The sequence below is a fragment of the Fragaria vesca genome, linkage group LG1 (genome assembly GCF_000184155.1).
Source record: "Fragaria vesca subsp. vesca linkage group LG1, FraVesHawaii_1.0, whole genome shotgun sequence".
NCBI classification, from domain to species: domain Eukaryota; kingdom Viridiplantae; phylum Streptophyta; class Magnoliopsida; order Rosales; family Rosaceae; genus Fragaria; species Fragaria vesca.
Window position 1 is genome coordinate 8,466,066 of NC_020491.1, and position 21,085 is coordinate 8,487,150.

The following is a 21,085-nucleotide window of genomic DNA, read 5'->3' on the forward strand; positions in this document are numbered from 1 at the left end:
CCCGGTCAAACCATCATTCTCGTCGTCGGTGTCCACACTTCGGGCCCCGGCGAGTGCATCACCCATGCCAAGGGTCCCTGCGATGTTGAGGAAGACGGTGACCTCTCTTGGATCTGGGCCATAGAAGCCGCCGCCGACGATCTCAGTCCGGAAACTCAGACAAGGTTCAAGCCTTGCCGTCTTCAGGGGCTTTGAGGGTCCGAGAAGGAAGGACAAGCTTGGTGAAGGCATGGTTCATCTTCTAAGAGAGAATAGATGCAGATCGAAGACGAAGACGAAGCAAATGGAGGCTGGTGATGCAATTGGGATGTGATAGGGCTGGTGATACAAGTAGGATGTGATGGAATCGGATGTTTACTTTTGTTCAAGGTTTGCGGGATTAAAAAAAGAAAAAAAAAAAAAGACTTATAAATTGAAATTGGGCAGGTTCATTATTTCATTCATTCACCATTATATGACCCTATACATGGGTAGTTTGCTCAAAGATCGAGGTCTGTTGGTGTGCTTTAGAAAGCCATCAATTGCAAGTTCAATCAGATCGAGGGTATCTAGCTAGCTCAACCTTTGTTTAGTCTTTTTATTTTATTTTCTTTATGTTGATTTAATATGGTTTGTTAATCATATTAAATTATTGCTATATTGTAGAAGTTCAGTGGTTTAGCTTGTGTAGAAGAAGAAGAAGAAGAAGAAGAAGAAGAAGAAGAAGAAGAAGAAGAAGAAGAAGAAACGTATGGAACTTTGGAGTTCAAGGTCCTACTGCCCCTAATAGGTGGTCCTACTGACCCCATTAGGTGATTCTACTGACCTCAATATGGACATGTTATAAATGACAGAAGTACACATTTAAGTTCAAAGGTCATACTGCCCCCAATAAGAGGTTCTACTGACCCCAATAGGAGGTCCTATTGACCCCAATAGGTGGGTGGTTCTACTGACCTCAATATGGACATATTATAAATGACAGAAGTACACAGTTAAGTTCAAGGGTCATACTGCCCCCAATAGGAGGTCTTACTGCCCCCAATAGAAGGTTTTACTACCCCTAATACGTGGGTGGTTCTACTGACCCCAATAGGTGGTCAACGGTTGCCGAAATCCGGTCAACGGTCGCAGAAGTCACGGTCAACGGTCATTGGTTGCAAAAATCCGATCATAGATATTTATTTCAAAATAGATCTTTTATTGTTTTTATAATGATCTATTGTAGTTTATTTTAATCATTAAAGGTATAATTGTCTTTTTCTTATTTAAGTTGGCTTTTGAAAATTTTAAAATCTAATTTTGTTGGTAGAAATAAAATTCTTAAAATTAAGGCTAATGGGCATTGTCCCTGTAACTTATAAACGACATGGGTTTTCCAAATAGAAGCAGTGTGAATAGTCATGTTTGCAAAACCACACCACCAGCTGTCTTGTAATTTCTTTTTTTTTTTTTTTTTTTTTTTTTTGGTTAGAATCAAGATGTAATGCTTCCTATGAATTTAAAATGGGAAAATAACAGAAATCGAATATTTAAGGATATTACGAAAGGGTGAAACCTAAATACAATGCCACTCTAAAAATGACAGCAACAATGAGAATAACCATTCAGAGTTTAGTAAAATGAGGACATGAACATCTGCAAACTGAACGACTGAAATAATCACCATTAACAACACGTAATGACATTAATTCCATGCAAATGATACATTTCAATGTTCAATGTTCCACAATTTTTTGCTAGAAAGTCTGACCATTTATCCGAGGGACTCGCAAAGCAAATGATTAAGATCAATGTATTGGTGCTTGAACACAGCTTTCTGACCTGCTGAAGAAACATTGATCCAAAAGTCATTCTATAAGCTTAAAAGTCACAACCAGAGTAGACAGACAAGCACTAAAGACTGGGGATGGCTGCCGAATTGTAAAATCTCCCATCGTAAGTTGGGAATGGAAAGTAACTGGATGAATTCAGCGAACGAAACCTTCGATAGGAAGACAGCCCGCATCCGTCATTTCTCATCATTTGGTGGCTTGTTCTCTTCATTCTTCTTTTGTTCAGGCTTTAAAAAAAGAAAAGAAAATTCAATAATCAGAAAATTAATCACAGGCACTATAACAGCAACTACTGGACAGTTGATATCACCAAAATTATTTATCAGGTACGACTGCTATGTACACATAATTGTTAAGTCTGGTACATGGCACATGAGTAAATATAAAAAGAAAATCTATTTTCAGAATCATGTCAGGCATGCTCAAGCATCCCTGATTTTTTTTTCTGGACAAGGAAAGGGATAGCCTGAGTAAATAGTCTCACGAGATGTTGGTTGCAGCTTTACCATAGTGATAACTTTTGAGTTCAATTGATACTATTTCAAGTAGAAAACTTGAAAAAACAATTATATCCACGCTAGACTGCCCTGTGCCATGCATGAATGAAGATATAGCATGCAAGAAAATAAATAAATAACTATATTGGAGGCATATTTCCCTGTATGATTTATACAACTAGCTGGTTCAGAGAAGCTGAAGATGATAGAACGCATACAATTACACCACAATTTCCACAAAAAACATACCCACACGCAATTGAAAACAGACTAAATGCTCTAAAAATACTGGCTATTAAATGCTTTCTGGTTTCTAGTTATAGGGAAGACCTATAACTAAGGAACAGCTATTTTGGGTTGATTTTTAAGAAATAAAACATTTGGTGCATTTTCATTAATTAAGAAAAGTTCAACAGAACATCAAAAACTGACTAGTTAAGAAGTCAACCACAAAAGTAGCATCATTTCAGAAACTTTAGAAGTTAGATAACAAAGTAAGCCATCACCAACATAAATCCAGCATGTGTTATTTTCATGTGCTCTTAAAACATACTAAATTTAATGCTCACCTCTGACTGGTTTTGCATAGAAGCAAGCAAGTCTCTTACTGAAGGATCATTTGGGTCAACCCCTGGAAGCTGTAGAAACATTTAAATATTATGTTATTGAAGGCTAGAGGAGATATGTAGGATTTTGTTTATGAAAGAAGGAAAATGGAGGATTCTAGGAGACATACTGAGGCAAGGATAGAAGACACAAAAGACTGATCAGCCAACAATTTGCTCATATCTTTATCGCTAGCAGAATCTTTCTCACCTTCCTGCACAGACATTTGAAGAGCTGCAAAAACCAAATATCAGCAAGGAGAGCCAAATGCATAGTAAGGAAACAGTAACTTTGATATTGGTAATTTAGAATAATTGACTAGGGGTTATGCTAACAGAGGATCAAATCCTCCATAAATGGTAAAGCATTATTCAGGGTGAGTAAGCACCTGGACAAGCTCACCAATAGGCAAGGCTTTGAAGCTTCAGCAATAGCCTTAACCTTAATCCCAAAGCTATTCTAATCACTGAGCCAGTAAAAGAATGAAGTATTGCTCATACAAAGTTGGGAACTCACCTAGAGCCAACTCAGGATCATCTGCAACTGCCTCAGACATGTCAGTGTCTCGCAAATCATGGCTGGAGGCAGGTTCATCCATCGACATCGCAAGGGCCTGCTGCAGCAGAGCGTTGTCATCATCCTGTTGCAAACTGAAAGTCAGTTTATTCTTCATGAAACAAAAACAATAGAAACAAGGGGATTTTAAGAACCCATGGAAAAGATCAACAAGAACTCTTGAGCTCTACCATATAGGAGAACATGATACATTTTTATTGTTAGATCCACTGCTCTCCCTACCCCACAATTAATTAACAAATATATGAGGAGAAAAAGAACCAAGAAGAAGGAAATGACACCAACCATGAAATCAATACTCTTATTCTCAGCTTCAGAAGTTACAGCACTGGCACGCTCTGTCATAGTTGCATCTTGTGAGCTGGATGGTTCTTCCCCTCCTTTTTCCTGTTTGGAAGAATCCTCAGCAGCCTTTTTAGCTGCTGCTTCCTGTCTGGCCCTCTCCTCCTCCATTGATACTCTAAGAGCAAGGGCAAGCTCAGGATCCAGGTTTGGATCCACACCAAAATCAAAACCAGAGACACCTCCGGCTGCAGCAGCAGCTGCTGCTGCTGCAAAACCACTACCACCTTCTCCATCTCCGGTGAAGATAGGTGTACTGCAAGAAGAGAAAGAAAAATATAAGTCAAGCAAAGAAATTCCAAGCCCATTAAATCCCCATGAATAATAGTCACCCATATTATGTGCTGAAATTTGAAAATAACACAACCCCCCAGGTTAACAATCTTGTTTTTAGTTTATGCAGATCCCACTTTTTAAACCAACTTGAATGACAAAGTGGTGATGTGCCACCACTGGCACCACATGAGAGTTAGGATTGGAACAACCAAACACAAGATTGTTATATTAGAGAGTATCACATGTACAGTTCAAGATGTTACACCAGATAACTTAAAGTTCAGGGCTATTATCTCAATCTCTTATTCAGACATCAAAAACCAAAAATGAGGAAATGCATGAACACTGACCTTATGAGTACATCCGAAAGAGCACTTGGACCAGCCTGAACATGAACAATGTTGCTGTTATTATTGTTCACAGCAGCAAGAAGTGCTTCTAGCTTCTCTTTCTTTTCTTCATCTTCTTCACCAAAATTGATGATATCAAGGGCTACACTGTTCTTCTTTAACTTTCTGCCAATCATCTCCAAAGTCTTCTTTTCATGATTAACGGCACTAAAAACAACACATATATATCCAAATGGTAAGTATGTAAGAACTGGCAAAGAATAATGTGAAAACATAACTCAGTATTACTAACCTTCCAGCAAAGACTATAATCCTTTGTTGCTGATTCTTATTCTGGCGATGTTTGAGGGCCAATTGAGCCACCTGAATGCCAGCAGCCAGGTTCATCTCACCACCTATTTCTAAACCTACATTTGCAAAAGGAGGGAAAATATGAATTGATGTAATGCAGACAAAGAACATGAATATAGTGTCGTACTTTCAGTAGTAACAAAAGTATCATATCCATCCCCATTTTGACTTCAGTATATTTGAGCTCTTAATTTACTAGACTGGAAATTGTAGAACGGCTGGACGAAAAAAGAACTAAATTAAGAACAACAAAAAATTTCGAGGACAGTAGAAGAAGAACTAACCGTGCATGCAAGCCAAAATCTTGCCAAGATCACTAGTAGGAGTAACCAAAACGCGAACACCTTTCCCAGCCATGGTGAGAACTCCCACTGTATTCTCCGGATTAGACTGCATACAAAAGTAAAAACCTCTATGTTCAGTTCAAATTGCCAACCAAAACAAACCATTTATACAATCACATTTCTACATAAACAACCAAAACTCAACCACCAACACCTCTCCCATCTCCTCTATCAAAATCAAACTACTAAACCCTGAAACCTAACACGAATCCCAAAGCATCCAAAAGGAGCAATTTTGACTATCGAAAAAGTTCGAACAAGCTCAAGCAGCTATGAGACAAGTAATGGTGAGAGGAATAGAGGTGGTACCTGGGTTTTGGCTCCGCAAATCAGATTGACGGCGTCGGCCTGAGCTTGAAATCTCGTCGGAGCGTAATCGCCGTTACGCATCCACTCCGAATTATCAATGCAGATCATCGTCGCCTGTTCAAAATCACAAAACCAACAAATTTTCACACAAAGAATCAGTCTTTATAGAACCCTAATTTTCCAGAATTGAAGAAGAAAAAGAAAAAATTGGGGGGAGTTTGAGATTGCGGCGTCGAAGAGTAAGGAGGGTGCGAATTAGGGTTTGGTGGGAATCTGACCTCGAGCACCATGGTTGGGAGATAGAGAAGGTCGGAGAAGAAAGATCCAGAGAGATTGAAATGGTGTGTTGGTGACGGAGAAGAAAGAATAAGAAGGAAAGGTTTAACTTGCAGAAGAGTTTATCAGATGCGGTTTGGGCCCAGTATTTGGTTTGGGCCTTGGCCTTGGTATGCAACAATTCAGATTTAGATTTTAAGAAATTAATTATAAATCCACTCAGTTCATAATGTCAATGAGATTTAAACATGTGATATCTAGAGTGTCGGTCTATTAGTTATTGTAAACAACCAATATGTTAGAACTTGTCAAGAGATAGAGATTAGAGAGATGAATATTGAGAATACTAAAAGTGTGTGACGAAGTTTGTTTTAATCTCACTTGTTTAAATATGTTTTTGTAAGTGGTTAAGTTCATTTTTATCTTTTTTTTTTTTATCGCAACATTTTGATCTAATCCTTAGTTACTGATATAGTGATATGATATGTTTTTGTACCCCCCTTTTCCTTAGTGAGGCCTCAACGTTGGGGTGTACATGTAATTCAGTATGAAGTTTTGCAAAGGCTCGAGTCCATTTACCAATTTTAAGTCTCAAAATGTTGTTACTGAATTTATAAGTCTATACAAAAGCAGTTGCTCTAGCCTCTAGTGATGTTCCACAAGGTGGTTGATTGAGACACAAGTCATCCTCTACTGTTGTCATCCTCATGGTAATCATCTTCTTCATCTTCCTCATAAAGGTCATAGTCACTCATCAGGGCAGCGAGCGTTGGCGATCCGAGCTCAGACTCTAACTTCTCGTAGCCCTCACTAACTTGACCAAGCTGCACACTGGAGTTACCATGTGGGAAAGATGTTTTTTGGACCCTGCAGGAGGGGACTGTGCTCCCTTCCATGCTTCTTGAGGCAGAACCATAAACTTTGCTAGAATCTGATGTGAATGAAGATGGTGAACTGAGGAGTCCAACCGTACTAGATGAAGGACTTTGTCTAGCCTTCACTCTCCTTTTCCATCCATATAGTGATCGTCTAACATTTTCGGAAACTACAGCTTTCTTGAACCTTGAACCCATTTGTGTGATGATAACATAGAGTGGGAATGTACTGAAGCTACACCAGAACTGGGAGAGTATCCTGCAGTTATTGATCAGTAACTCATGAAATCTATATCTTTGGTCATATTGAAACTTCATTCATCATAAATTAGGCAATAGTAGATACCCAAATGTCAAGCGGATCACAAGGAAAGTTTGATTGTCCATGAAACATGAAGGATGTTTAATTTCCCACTGGAAACAGAATGTAAAAACTAGCATCATAAGCAACTGAAAGAGCAGCTCTTAGTAACTTAAATTATTATGTCTTTGTAACGAGTAATAAGGTTCATACCAGAGACCAGGTGAACGTAGCCATCTCGAATGCATTCTGGAAAAACAAGAGCCGTGTAGGAGATGAGGAAATGTTGGAAGACACAATTTCAAAAGTGAAAAACAGATGTTACATTGGTACTGATTCACTTACCTGGAAGGATATCAGTTGTATTATCCGTAAAAGAAGCCGTGGCCTCTTGAACCAAAAGAGCTCATCCCTTAGTTTGAACTGATGATTTTCCATATATGGACTTTCTTCCATGATTTCCACAGCCAATTTTACCACTATCCGATGCAGTTTTGTACCCATAAGCAAGATCAACTGATGTAAGATCAAGAAAGATTGTAAGAAGAAATTGGTGTTAGCTTGAAAGCCTCAACTCTTAGAAACTAATGAGATGGAACATGAATTAATGGCTTACAATAGCTGGAAGGAAGGAAAGCCAAAAGTACAAGTTACTTCCTGAATGCCAGCAACACAGTTAATGCTGTAAGATTAACTTCACAACTAAAGACAAAGATAAATTTTTCCACTTACCATGAAAATCTAGTATAATGCAACATATGGCATATATCCAGAGAGGTATACTGCAAAAGAGAACCACGAAATGAAATTTTTCTTAGCTTGTTACAATCTCAAATTTGGAAATGAAATGTTAAAGATAATTTCAATAAGAGGAGAATATATGCTACCTGATACCAACAATATCACGAAATTCTTCCTCCATGCTCCGTAACATATAATTATGGAAATCATATATCAATGGAAGCTTATGAGTCTACAATAAGGGAGGGAAAGACAGCAGAGTCAGCAGTGCAAAGAGTCCCATGATCTTTACTGCCACATCCTTTTGCACTGTGAATTGACTAAATAAGTGGTAACTAATAAGAACAGAAAGCAAGCTATGACATTTTATTTCAGTAGAAGTTCGTTAAGCTAAAAAAACATACAGTGATGAATCCAAATCGCAAAGCCATATAAGAAGGTCGGTTTATGGAACTCCAGAACTGGCGGCTGAAACAAAGCTGCAATTGGGGTACCAAAGGTGATGATAGTAGTTCAGATAGAATCATTACAGAAGAAGAAGCAAGCAAGAGAAAAACGTTCTAAGAGTGCAATGTGCCATGAGCAAACTGATTGTTTAAATAGCTATTTAAAAAGAATATATATAGTCAATTGTGACTAAATAATTGGTATCAATCATAAAGGTATTAGAACATGATCAAAGAGGCGTTTCTCGGAAAAGATGATGAAATCGAATCACCATAAACAGGGAAAGGTGCTAAATTTTGAGCACAAATATAGCCGAAACATATCAGGAGGGTGTGAGAATACCAGCCAAACAAGATACTTGTGCTGGCTCCATGGATGGGACACATGGTGAACTATGAATGTTGACAATCTTCTGATTTGTCTAGTTTCTGGGTTACCTGGATACAAGGAAATGAAATGTGATCAGAAAGCTGATTGACAATTCTGAAATGAAAACAATAAATTCTTTACCTTCTAAGCTCTGAAATGCCTTGGCTTTAGCTTCATTTTCCCATGTTCTCCAGCTATATATCTGCAATAAACTAAAATATACTCCACTTAGTTCTCAGTTAATCGGATCCAGGTTGCCGGGTACCATCAGAAACAGGTTGCCGGGTACCATCAGAAAAATTTGATTGGTGATGAGATATAAAGAACCTTAATCATGGCCAGGACAATGGCAAAGAAACTGTAAACAACATGAGTCATGCCAAGCACGAATATTAACCGATGAAGCTGTTCAAGACTTTCATAAGAAGCAAAGGACTCCTCACCCTGACAATACATCAAAACATATATATGAAACATTATAGCTGTATCAACAAAGTTCCCAAATAAATAACTACCATACAAGACTCATATCAGCAAAGCATGAACAAGTAAACTACCTCAGGACAATATTGATGAAACTTTGGTTCTACTTCCTCTCTAGAAACAGACTTGTCTAGATACTCACGACTCGAACTGATATCTTCATCCAAAGCACAAGGAAAGAATTTGCTGCTGAAGGCCGATGAAGAAGTTTTAACACAAATCTTGGCCACAAAAACAATCCAGTGACCCATCAACAATGACATAAGCCCAAAAAGCATGAGCTCTGCTAAATCAACATTGATCAAATTAACATCCAAAGATATAAGTAAACAACATTAACCATCTATTCATATATATGCAAAAGAAACCCAATTGCATACCTTCTTGGATCTTCTCCAAAGCAGCAAGTATAGACTTCTTTCTAGTCCTATCCAACCACTACAGATACAATGTTCATGTAATTATACACATCAAAATTCAAGATCAATGAATTACAAACCCAAAACAAGAATGAATGATTAACATCAAATATATTACCTTTCCAAAATGTTTCATTGAGCTGTGAAAGATCAACACAATTAAAACCATGGCAGTGATCACTGTAGCCACAGTCCATGTGGGTGTTTGTTCCAAGGATCGACCTTCCCCCTTCCCCTCCCCCATTAGTCTTCTCAAACCCAGAAATCCGCAAACAAAATTTCAGCTTCTGGTTATTGTCCTGATATATCAGAACACCATCAACATATCAATGAAAAGGATGAGTGGTTGCTGATACTTTGGGTTAGTTTTTGTCTATGAGTCAGAGCTAGCTAGCTATGGCTATGTCATTTTAGTCCATGAATGGCTGCTATATAGGTGGTGGGTTAGTGCTGTGCTTGAACTCCTAGACCAAACCCATCAGAAAATTTAAGGAAACTTGCATGGATGGTCTCACATTGTGGAGCCATGGAAATGGGTCCCGCCTGTTACTAACTGACAGTGGCATGTTTTGGAGATTTGGCCGGTCTTGACCAGCACCATCGTTATCTGGGGGAGTTTAGAACGTGTCCCTGTCTTTCATGTTGAACTTTTCTTGATGAAGTGGTCACAGATCGTGAATTTGATCTTGATCTTATTCTAAATTTCTATAAAGGGATTGCCGGAAAATTTAGAATCCGAGATAAAGTAATGAAAATCAGTTATGAGAGATGGACATTTGTCAGAGTGGCATGGCTGTTAGTTAGGGGTTGTTAGGGCATGAGATTCAATTGCTCCCAAGTTGCTGCCTATGAAGTAATGAAACTGTTGTAACAAGTTTGATATTTTTAATCAGGGCAGTTCTAGGGGAATGTTTCATGTGGCTTGTGCGTTTTTAGGATGCATTTGTAAGAATCATTTAGTCGAGAGTCATTTGATATAAATTTTTCATTAGGTATGCAATCAGCCAATCACTATGAACCATGGTGATAAATGAATACTTTTGCTTACATATATACAAGTCAAAAATCAAGAAAGTGTTATAGGTAACACAGGCGCAAGAATAGGTCGGCAACTTTGATTTTTGAAGTGTTCATTTTTTTTCACAAGAAGAAATGGTTGTGACAAGTTTGGATCATAATGAGTTAATGACCCCCTGACCCCCTTCCTGTGGGTAATTGGTGAATGGTGACCACCTAATTACAACTAGTTTTGCAGATTGCCTTGACTTGCTGTCTTGCTTTATTAAGCTTAAATCTGGTAGATGAGTCTGACCAGATTGCTTGAGAACTGAGATATACACCTACTCTTCAAAATGAGTCTTTGTAATAACTAATTGGTTAGAAAGCTAGCTAGAGGCGCGCAGACATCAACTGGGCAAGTAAACTTGAACTCTGTATAACTGAGTAAAGATGGCTGTAATATTTACTTGGAACTTGGAAGTGATGAATGACACATATTGATATAAAGGTACATACTACTGATACTAGAGATAAATATTGCATATTGATCAGCAATTTACCATAATACATTGAAAAAAGAGCAAATGACAAGTAAAAGTTACTTGCTAATGCAACAAATTAGAGCTCAGCTTGTGACTTTTTCTGCTCAACATCTTCCGGCTTTTTTTGCTCAACAACTTCTGGCTTTTTCTGATCTGCATCTTCTGGCTTAACAACAGGAAAATGTTTCTCTGTCCAAGCCAAATAACCTCCTCCCATGTTGCTCAAATGCTTGTATCCCTGTCATTTCAGTTTCAAGCTTCTAAGAATTTGGGCAAAAAAGAAACAACATATATAAACATGGTAAAGCATTCAACCAGTTCTGTAAGATTCTAACTTCTGGTCAAGAACTTCAAATTTATAAAATTTTACATTTGAATCCATATACTTACAACATTCTGAAGATCAGCAACTGCATATAGGGATCTAACCCCACTTTGACAACCCTGTTAAAAATGATATCAAAGCAACAGATCATCAGATAGAGCTTTGCTGCAAAGACTAGTTCGATCCCATGAAAATAGAAAGTACGCACAACTTACCACAATAATATGATCTTCTTTGTTGCAAGTAGATTCAACCTCTTTCAAGAAATCGGGATTTTTCACTCTACCTGAAAGCGAAAATCGCTTGAAACTTCATAATTTCAAGGTACAAACAACTTATATGATTACTTGAAGAGAAGGATAGAGATCATAGCTACCCTCAGGTATGTTGAACATGTAAGGAATATTGTAAATCTTCTCTGCATCCACATATCCTCTCTTAAACTCCTCCACGGTCCTATCACAAATAGTGTGAATTCAATCAAAACCATTTTCATTCCAAGCTCAATTTGAAGACTAAGCTTCCAAATAGTTCATTAATCCAAGTAAAAGAGCCCTTTGGCCTTTACCTAACATCCATATAGCCATAGCCAGACTTGATCAGATCCTTAGCTTCTTGAACATCAATAGTCACAACCTCTGCTCCAGAACTACAAAATAACACAAGCAATAGAGCAACAAATCCACAAGGGACTCCAAACCAATAAGCCTTCATCTAAAAATATCCAACAACTTTTAAAATTTGACTGAGAAAAAGTCACCTTCCAATAGAACCCATGAAGAAGAAATGGCCTTTTATATGTGAACTTGGTTTCTAGAATCTGGTGGCTGTTTGCTTTGGTTTTCCTGAACAAACCAGCTGAGGATAGAAAATGTGGGCTGGGGATTCTTACTGCTAAGTTTATGGTGGGTCTTTTTCTATGGGGGAAGAGTGACTTGTGGATAACTAAACTACGTGCATTTCCAGCCATCTGGGGTCAGATGACTTCATGCCAATAATAGGTGAGAGCCCACCTTTGATGTGAAACAGAACCAATCTTTATAAAAATTAAAATTATACTGCTCTAATCAGAATTGTTAATTTGTTTATTGCTAGTGAAAAGAACACTAATTTGATAATGGCCTCACTGGATTCCTATGGATTCTAGGTGGTTTGGGATTTAAGGCATCTACAATGCACTACCAGTACCTTGGAGTGTCCACATTCAGTGTGAATAAAAGTGAAGGAATTGTGCACTTATGCACACTAATAATCCATAATTCATTTACATTTGAAAAAGAATTGCAAATTTTCAATGGTACGTGAGTTCTTGTGACTGAAAAGTGAATTGTCATTTCAAATTTAATAGTACAGCTTAATAAGAATCCACTTGTAATCTAATTTAGTGAACTTTGCGACAATCTCTATCTCAAATAAGACTCCTAAATAACGATATCAGTAACTTTGAATGGTTTGTTAAGATGATTTTGTATATTTTAGTTTATTGAACTGAATTGTCAACCAAGATGCTTTAGCATTATTGCATCCATACCAAAATTCAATTGCCACATAATTCAGTAAAAAATCTAAGTCCCAAATAGTGTGTATACCCTAATCATCCACTGCAAATATCTAGTACAATCATCGATCTCTTACCTCATTGAGCATATCCCATAGCTTTTTGAAATGCCAATCAAACCCCGAGTGTGCATAGGAACTCCATATTTGGGTTGATACATCGACCATATCTGCCACACCAAATTGTTTATTGGTCGTTGTCTTCTCCCACTCAATGCAGCAACTAAACTCATATTAGGCAGAGATTTCTTTCCCGCAATTATATAATGAATGATCCAAAATGAGGATCTAAGAGAAACAAATTATGATGAAGAACAACAGGAGTAGATTGAGAAGTCTGTAAAAGATGGAATTGTAAAAGGAGGATTATGAATTGAATTTAGGAAAAGCGAAGAAGAAATATGAATAGAGAATTGTTAATTAATGAGAAATTAGGTAGTATATGGTAATATGTACAGCAGTAAAGTCATTTTCCTCTCTTTTGGTTAGGAGAGGAAGGATGGATTCGTTATTTGCTAACACTGAGAATATACCATCAGGGGCATCAGGCATCAGATCAATAGCTACTTTTTTTTTCTTTTTCTTTTCTTTCTTTTTTGTTTTGTTTTAAGATCAATAGCTGAGTTGAGGATTTGGTGCATCCCCATCTGGATTTTTATTGCTACTGCATGACTAGACATTTCACATTTTTATTTGGAGTTGTTTGTTAGTGCTTCACTTTTGGCCATTGTGCAACACCACAACCAAATCCACTCATCCACCTCTTGATTGGGTCCTGGTGTTTTCTTTCATCTAATGCTGAAATTATTGCTGAAACAAAACCCTTGGATAATATGATTTATACCAAAGCTGAATAGACTGATTTATACCAAAGCTGAATAGACTGAGTATATACAACAGTGCCATACCTACCAGGATTACAAGGTAATCCATGTACATCAAGAGAGCTATTAGCCATGACAAGAGCATTCTGCTCTAGTATACTCACTAATATACAACACCTCCTGGGATTCAAACATTCCAGGTCATAAACTGTCCTAATGCACTAATTTTGTTTTTGTTGGACTGACAGGGTAACCTTTATATCCAAGTCACACAGAAGCAGTTTGGAGTTACATAGAAGCAGTTTTGACACACTTAGCCCGCACGAATGATTACTGACATCTTTACAACAACGTAGAGAGGTTATGATCCAGAATCTCTTCAGTTCACACAATAATACACAATCCGGTGGAATTCAAGTGGAAATCCACAATAAACAGGAGGAAACCTGAAAAGAAAGAATAAACAAGGTTGGGTGTAACAATGTTGTTAACGACAGAACATGAGACATGGCTTACCAGATGCCAAGACTTTACTGTTTACTGTGCACAATAAAGGTTTTCATCATTTGTTTTATCGAAGGGGGGGGGGGGGGGGGGGTTTAAACTTCAAGAAAATTCACCTTGATATATTGACATTCCTAAATACATTCATGGATTGTCCAACCAGGTCCTTCTCTTGATCTGCAAGAAGAAATACCCAAATTTCAGTAAAATAAGCAAAACAGGTATTGGCTAAAAGGAAATCCATCAGTTTACAAAAAAAAAAAAAAAAATACAATTTATCCTCAATATATATATACAGTAACAATCTGAATTAGTTTTGTGAAAAGGTAGGTTCATGCTTGTGGATATTCTTTTCTATGTCAGATTTATCATATTCACAAAGCATTGTGAAGTCAAGAAAATGTCACCTCTATATGACAGCCGGAATTTATAGGTTGGTCATGAAGACCATTAAACGGAAACCTAGCCCAAATTGTAATCTAAGGCTCTCAAAAGTATCTTTCTGTTCATAATACCATTCCCACCGCAAACAGGTAGAAGGCTAAACCTCAGTTATTAAGACATCAGCATAATCAGTATATATAGCATAAAGAAGACTGATGACCACGATGAATAAGTAAGCTGTTTCAACAGGTAGCGTCATGCAGTTAATATCTCGTCTAAGTGGTGATTAACCATATCCAGTCCTCATCTGTCCCATGCCTGGTTGGATGACAGAGTATTAACGACAACACTAAAGACTCCAGGAATATGAAAAACCTGACACTTATCCCTTGAAAGCAAGCCAACCTTGAAACAGATATTTTATTTTATAAGTCAAATAATGGGTGTTGTAGATTGTCACTTCACTTCGGTCGTAAAAGAGGCATTATATATTTTACATCCTCAGGACAGAAAATAACTATTGAATTAGCCCATAAATCCCAATCAAGAAAGGACTGCGAGTCCAAGAATATAGTTTGTCCAAGAGTCTCAACATTCAACAAACCTAAACAAGACTCAACATCGAACATTATATAATGCACCCCACTCTCTTACCTCAGGATTCACAGATTTTGTTCTCATATCATGCTTGCACACGGGGCAGCATGAGCCCCATTTTGTCAGCCATGAGTCCACACAGCTTGAATGAAATTCTGCAAGTAACCTTCAAGTGATTAACGGAAATTCGAATGACAAGATAAAAGAGTATTGTTAACTTACACAGTTACACGTATCGGGTCAAAACAAAGTGCCTACTCGGATAAATCAGTGTACTGTACTTAAAACCAATATTAAAATGTGAAAATACTAGAAGACTTAAACCAGTAGATATATTTCTACTTATTTGCATTCTTAGCTGGATGTGGATGACTAATAGCTCCTTCAAGTTCTCTCTTTTAGACTGGACATAGTGCTCTAATATATTTTATGAGACCTCAAGTTAATCCACATGCCTACTATATGGACATTCAGCATATTACAATACCTCATGTTCTTCAACAATACTATTTATGAACTATTGGAAGTCTACTCGTATGAATTTATGACACATCACAGTGGCCTGTGATGTCTTAAGAGTGATAGGACTTCCTTAATATGCAAAGGTAAATGAAGTTTAAATTGCAAAATGTTGTGGCATATTGGGACTGGTAGCGGAACTCTGACGAAATTAGTAGGAATGTCAACATGAGTATAACATCTTAGAACTTACCGTGTTGACAGGGAAGAACTTTTAGAATTTCCCCATCTTTGTAATTCTCAAGGCAAATGGCACAAGTTTCCTCACTGTGGCATTCACCCAACCGAGCGGAACTAAATGTGAAGCAAGGTAGAGCTTCCACCACCTTGGTATCCACACTTTTAGGAAGTTGGTTTCTTCCTTGTGAGTACAACCAGTGTCTTGGAGCAAATAAGGCTATTAATAATATACCCAATATGACTATGAATGAGAGAAAAGATATAGCTAGCACAGTCCAGGCTGTCTCTTTTGCAAATGGGAAGATACAGCATTCCCCTTCTTCATCATGAGCATGCTCTTTCAGTAGTTCACCAGTTGCCTTTGAAACAAACACGGCATGAATTGTAGTATTCTCACCGTTTATCATCACTGCAACAACAGATACAGCATCATTATAAATCTATAGCAGCTAAAAGACTAAGTCTAGCTAGTTAGTTCAACAACCTAACATGATGCTCAAGGATATATTTAGGACTACAATGAAGGCAAACGGTAAAACATATAACGCAGATTCCACCACAATTTTCATATGCATAAGGACTAAGGGGAACCCAACATGTTCAAAACAATCAGAGCAGCAAACTGAAATTCCAAGGTGAATGGTGACTCACTGGAAATTAAATCTGACCCATCTTTATCATCATAAACAATTGCGGCAGCAAAACCAGCATTTTGAGCATTCTGTATTTTGTCCTTGAAAGTACATTCCCCTCTAACTATCAAAGCAAACCTTGCTTTCTCAGTTTCATTTGATCGGCGCCCATTCCTTAGAGGCGAACAGGCATTCAAAGGGTCAGCATTAGCCAAAGCTCCACAAGCACCAGAGCTATTGACACGAACAGCTACAAAAACCGAAACCAATAACATCAAAAACCACATTATTGCATCCTAAACAAGACTAGATTTCTTTTCATCTACTTTCTGTTCAATCAAAACACAACCAAAACAGAAAGTTTTAAACTTTATTGAGTCAAACACAAAAACTGAACTAAATTACATCAAAATTAGGGAAAAGATGGAAAATTACCAAACTTGGCAGGAAGGTCAGCGAAGGCCATAGACAGTGGTTTGTAAACCACAGTTGCGGAGCTTAGCTCAACAAACACAAGCACAGAGAACCCAAGTAAAACTTGCCTCATCTTTCTCTTTCTCAGCTCCATTTACCTAAATCAAATATTAGCAAACACAAATTGGTTACTAAATCAAGGTTCGAAAGAACGAAACTTTCACCATGAAGAACAATAAGAACATGAAAGTTCAGTACCCTCTTGCAGATTACTGGGTTGATAAGCTTGAATTTGTATGAAATTTAACTAACTGAGAATTAGGATGAATTGGGAAATGATCTGAAAATTGAAAAGCGAACATGGAGGAACAATATATTGAGATAGTGAGTTTAAGGAAACTCTGTGACTGACATAATGAAATCCAGGTAAAGAGCTGAAGAGCTGAAATAAGCTCATAGTTTCTTTGCTTTTCACCCACTTCTTTACTATTTTTACTTTCATAATTTCTCATAGTTTCAATCTAATTATGGAATATTTTCCTTTTAGGTCTTGTCTTACTTTACATTTTTCCAAGGTCCTCAATCTTCTTGTTATGGCATGTAACTCAACAACATAATACATATTAGCTGTTCCTATTTGAAGTCTCTATTTTGGATCCACATCGCCCGCACAATTAGATGGTATGACGAGGTTTATTTAGTTTTGAACAAAGTTCATTGTTTCAATAAAACAAGATATATAAGTAATTAACATCAAAGATAACGTAAGATTATGTGTTACTTAAGTTTTTGATTATTCAGATTTGATACTTATGTTTTATGAATTATTTGTTGTATAATGATCTTAACTGTAACAAAGTATTACATCGAGTAAGCATGTAAGGGCTAGTTAGAGATTACTATGACTTTAAGAAAAGAAAAAAAGACAGTACTAATGTGCTGCGAATATAATTAAAATAATGTCAAACAGAGCCTTTACTTGAGTAGCTAAAATTTTTAAATTTTAATACGAAAAATAAATCGCAAACTATTAAAGGATCTCAAAGAAAATAACAGAAAATAGAGGGTCCAATTTGAAGAATCCCGTAAAATAGGGGGCCTTAAAGAAAGAACACCCCTCCCTTCCAGCCGCCAAATAAAATACCAAAAACGACACCGTCTGGCCACAGTGAAAGTTGAATGGAAGAAGAAGAAGCAGCAGCTTCAAACTCACCGGCGTTGCCGGAAGCCTTCCTCGATTTCCTGAAACACAACGGACTCGACCCTTCCATTTACACCGCCACCCACTCCACCCCTCGTTACATAAGGTACCCTTACTTTCTCTCTCTCTCTCTCTCTCTCAATTCCTTCCTCTACTTCGTTTTGTGCTCAAGATTCGATTTTGATAGCCTTTTGGTTTTTATTATTATTATTATTATTGAAAGGGTGAAGCCTGGGTGTGAAGATCAAATTGAATCAATTGAAGGTGAAATAAAGTGCAAGCTTGAAAGAGTGGAGTGGTTGCCTGGGTTTTACTCTCTACCCCCAGATGTTCATATTGCTAATTCAAATGCGTACAGAGAAGGGAAGGTGAGTATGAAGTAAGAAAAGTTTGATTGGTAGCAGAAAAATGTGAGTTTTGATTGAAAGATTGTGTCTTTTTGTGTTTGTGTGGTGTTTTCAGATATATGGAATCGATGCGGCGTCAGGAGCTGCTGTTTCGGCATTGGATGTTTCAGCTGGAGATCATGTTCTTGATCTTTGCGCCGCTCCGGGTAAGTTGGTTTCTAATTGAGTGGATGATTTGGTAAAATGCATTGCTGAATGTGGAAGTATGGTGTAAAGTTTTCGCGTTTTAGTATCAGAGTGATGAAGGGAGACTTGATTTTGCTTCCCATGGTGAATTAGTTATGTTATTTGATTTAGAAAAATGAAGTATGACTGTATGAGTGTATGACTAAGCTTGTTATCAATGTGGGAGTCTCTGATTCTGTTATTCTGATGACATCTGTTTACTGCAATGTTCAGTTTGTTTTATCTAGCTTGTGTGTTTTATCGAACAGGTGCTAAGCTTTGTCTGATATCGGATCTTCTTGATGATTCGGGTTCTGTGACTGGCGTTGATGTTTCAAGACACCGACTGGCGGCTTGTAGGACTATGCTGCAGAAATATGCTTTGGGCAGTCGCTGCCGACTCTTTGTTGCTGATGGTACTACTTTTTCCATCATTCCCATGAGCAATCATGCTGATTCTAAATCATGTAAGTGATCTGAATCCCCAGATGACAAAAGCTTTATGAGTGACACTAATACCATTGCAAGCGTCATGCTGTTTATGATATGTTATCATTCCATCTAGAACTATGCAGGTGAATCTGGATTAGAGGAAAATGTGACATTCAAGGAGTGGACGTCTAGGAGACCATGGAAAGAAAGGAAACAAGCAGCTAGGATAAGAAAAGGTGGTGCAGTGCATTCAGGGACTCAACAACCAGAGCTCATTTATTATGGCTGCCAATCTGGTGTGGTAGGGTTAAAGAAAAGTGAATTGTACCAAACTTTTTGTGACAGTCAGATTTTGAGCTGTGGCTATGACAAGGTAACACGTATTATCCTTTTGTCTGTTCAGATCTCTTTCCATTTTTCCTTGTCACATCTGTTATCTTAATTAATGAAGCCTTTTTATGAATTGGTTGTGTTACGTCTGTGGTGTTTGTGATTCAACATCATGCTAGGTTGGTTGTGATTTACTAAGCTAGTTAAATCTTGCTTCAGGTCCTTGTTGATGCAGAGTGCACTCATGATGGATCAATTAAACATGTCCAAAAATTTGAACATTGGGGTTGGGACACTCTTCAACGCCGTGTATTGGATGCAGAGAGAGGTGATAGCCTCACTGCACTTCAAGTATGTGATCTACGCTTTTTGAAACTTATATGTGGACTTCGCTACTTTGCATATTATCGAAGTTCCAATTGAAAGAAGATCAATTATTCCAGTTTCCTATATGATAAAGTGTTTGAGGTTAATACCTCGGTGCATGGCATCGTTTTTCACAAATTAGAAGCTAAAGCAATATGTCTTAAGAGTACTAAGAAGTTTATAGGTTGATAGTTGAACACCATATGGATTCCTATCATAGTCCGAGGAAGAAATAGAGGAGCGTCATAAGCAGCTTGATGTGATTACTATCTATTCTTCATGGCATGATTCTATCTACAACATCCATGCATGGTTTACTTTTGACTGGTATAAGCTCCTTAGTAAGCTGAAAGTAGCCTTTTTCCTTCGTTTGCAGTTAAAACTCCTGACGAATGGTTTTAGATTGCTAAAAGCTGGCGGACTGCTTGTTTATAGCACTTGCAGGTGCCTTTTTGCTGTTCCCTTAGCTATGTGTTAAACAAATTGCCTAGGTTTCTAATTTATTTTCCATTGATTAGTTTGACAGTTGCTCAGAATGAAGATGTGGTAAAGCAGTTTCTTGAGGAAAACTATTCTGCCGGTAAAGCCCTTTCTGCTATGTCATAATATTTTGGTTTCATATTTAGCTACAGTAATGAGTCCATATATGGTGGCAGTCTGCCACTATTAAAATGATCCAGTGTCTTTTTATCCATGGTGAGATTTGGAAACCACCATTATGACTTTGTGGGGCATATGAATATTGTCTACTTTCCTGGGTTTGCTCCCCTTCAATAGCTCTTGTATCTGTAATTATTTACTCTTAAGCTGTTTGATCCTTGTTATGCAGAGTTGCTGGCGATAGATGCTGCTGAAAATTGGCCTTGCAAGAGCGGGCGAATGCCAAAAACCCTGCGCTTTGATCCTTTGACTTCGAACACTAGTGGATTGTTTGTAGCAAAGTTTACAAAATTTGCCATTTAATCAAAGTTTTCTAGATATCTTGTTATCCCTTCGGGTTAATTATTTTGTAATGCAATATAATTGCAGTACTTAACTCTTCTTTTCAATCTTAATGAGCACAACTGAAATTACAGGACAACACGTGGACAACAACAGTTCCTCTCTTCTTTTTTCTTCTCCATACAAAGGCAGTGAGGCTATCACTATTCACTTTTATCATTTGCCCGCCAAAGTATGGTGTATTACGTTATGAACACTTCAATTACAGGCTGCGACATGATTCAGTTCTCTCAGCTGGAAACTTACTTCTTTAGACACTAACCTTAGTCACAACTGAATCTTGATCTTAATTACTTGGTAATAATTTGAGGGTTCCACCGCTGTAAAGT

The 21,085-nt window shown here is 37.6% G+C and overlaps 5 protein-coding genes across 5 annotated transcripts in view; 1 reads left to right on the plus strand and 4 right to left on the minus strand.

The window, feature by feature from the left end:
• Nucleotides 1–231, minus strand: part of LOC101297194 (lysosomal alpha-mannosidase-like) — a 9,498-nt gene extending 9,267 nt beyond the window's left edge. Inside the window, exon 1 of the mRNA XM_004289036.1 lies at nt 12–231. Coding sequence (XP_004289084.1) covers nt 12–231 — 220 coding nt within the window. The remainder of the gene's footprint in view (nt 1–11) is intronic.
• Nucleotides 232–1,643: 1,412 nt separating this feature from the next.
• LOC101296512 (26S proteasome non-ATPase regulatory subunit 4-like) lies at nt 1,644–5,829 on the minus strand. Its single transcript, XM_004287753.1, has 10 exons — nt 5,744–5,829; nt 5,466–5,579; nt 5,097–5,202; nt 4,754–4,868; nt 4,462–4,668; nt 3,779–4,091; nt 3,434–3,557; nt 3,048–3,151; nt 2,881–2,949; nt 1,644–2,041 (listed from the first exon to the last, which is right to left on the minus strand). Exons 1-10 carry the CDS (start codon nt 5,753–5,755, stop codon nt 1,991–1,993), a joined length of 1,215 nt encoding a protein of 404 aa, XP_004287801.1. The 5' UTR covers nt 5,756–5,829; the 3' UTR covers nt 1,644–1,990.
• Nucleotides 5,830–6,339: 510 nt separating this feature from the next.
• Nucleotides 6,340–9,620, minus strand: LOC101297487 (MLO-like protein 4-like). The gene is made up of 14 exons (XM_004289037.1): nt 9,495–9,620; nt 9,338–9,395; nt 9,032–9,240; nt 8,802–8,918; nt 8,616–8,676; nt 8,448–8,542; nt 8,063–8,137; nt 7,805–7,890; nt 7,650–7,699; nt 7,534–7,574; nt 7,263–7,433; nt 7,131–7,166; nt 6,963–7,030; nt 6,340–6,875 (listed from the first exon to the last, which is right to left on the minus strand). The coding sequence occupies exons 1-14, from the start codon at nt 9,618–9,620 to the stop codon at nt 6,425–6,427; spliced, it is 1,644 nt and encodes a 547-aa protein (XP_004289085.1). The 3' UTR covers nt 6,340–6,424.
• A 1,168-nt stretch (nt 9,621–10,788) lies between these two features.
• On the minus strand, nt 10,789–17,306 carry LOC101297781 (E3 ubiquitin-protein ligase RNF133-like). The gene is made up of 12 exons (XM_004289038.1): nt 17,112–17,306; nt 16,875–17,011; nt 16,459–16,689; nt 15,821–16,216; nt 15,166–15,263; nt 14,288–14,304; nt 13,644–13,803; nt 11,811–11,956; nt 11,619–11,698; nt 11,458–11,528; nt 11,308–11,361; nt 10,789–11,155 (listed from the first exon to the last, which is right to left on the minus strand). Exons 2-12 carry the CDS (start codon nt 17,005–17,007, stop codon nt 10,994–10,996), a joined length of 1,548 nt encoding a protein of 515 aa, XP_004289086.1. The 5' UTR covers nt 17,008–17,011; nt 17,112–17,306; the 3' UTR covers nt 10,789–10,993.
• Nucleotides 17,307–18,016: 710 nt separating this feature from the next.
• Nucleotides 18,017–20,835, plus strand: LOC101296801 (multisite-specific tRNA:(cytosine-C(5))-methyltransferase trm4b-like). The gene is made up of 9 exons (XM_004287754.1): nt 18,017–18,160; nt 18,278–18,422; nt 18,517–18,607; nt 18,896–19,093; nt 19,202–19,431; nt 19,608–19,739; nt 20,131–20,198; nt 20,273–20,334; nt 20,584–20,835. Exons 1-9 carry the CDS (start codon nt 18,033–18,035, stop codon nt 20,715–20,717), a joined length of 1,188 nt encoding a protein of 395 aa, XP_004287802.1. The 5' UTR covers nt 18,017–18,032; the 3' UTR covers nt 20,718–20,835.
• The last annotated feature ends 250 nt before the right edge of the window (nt 20,836–21,085 follow it).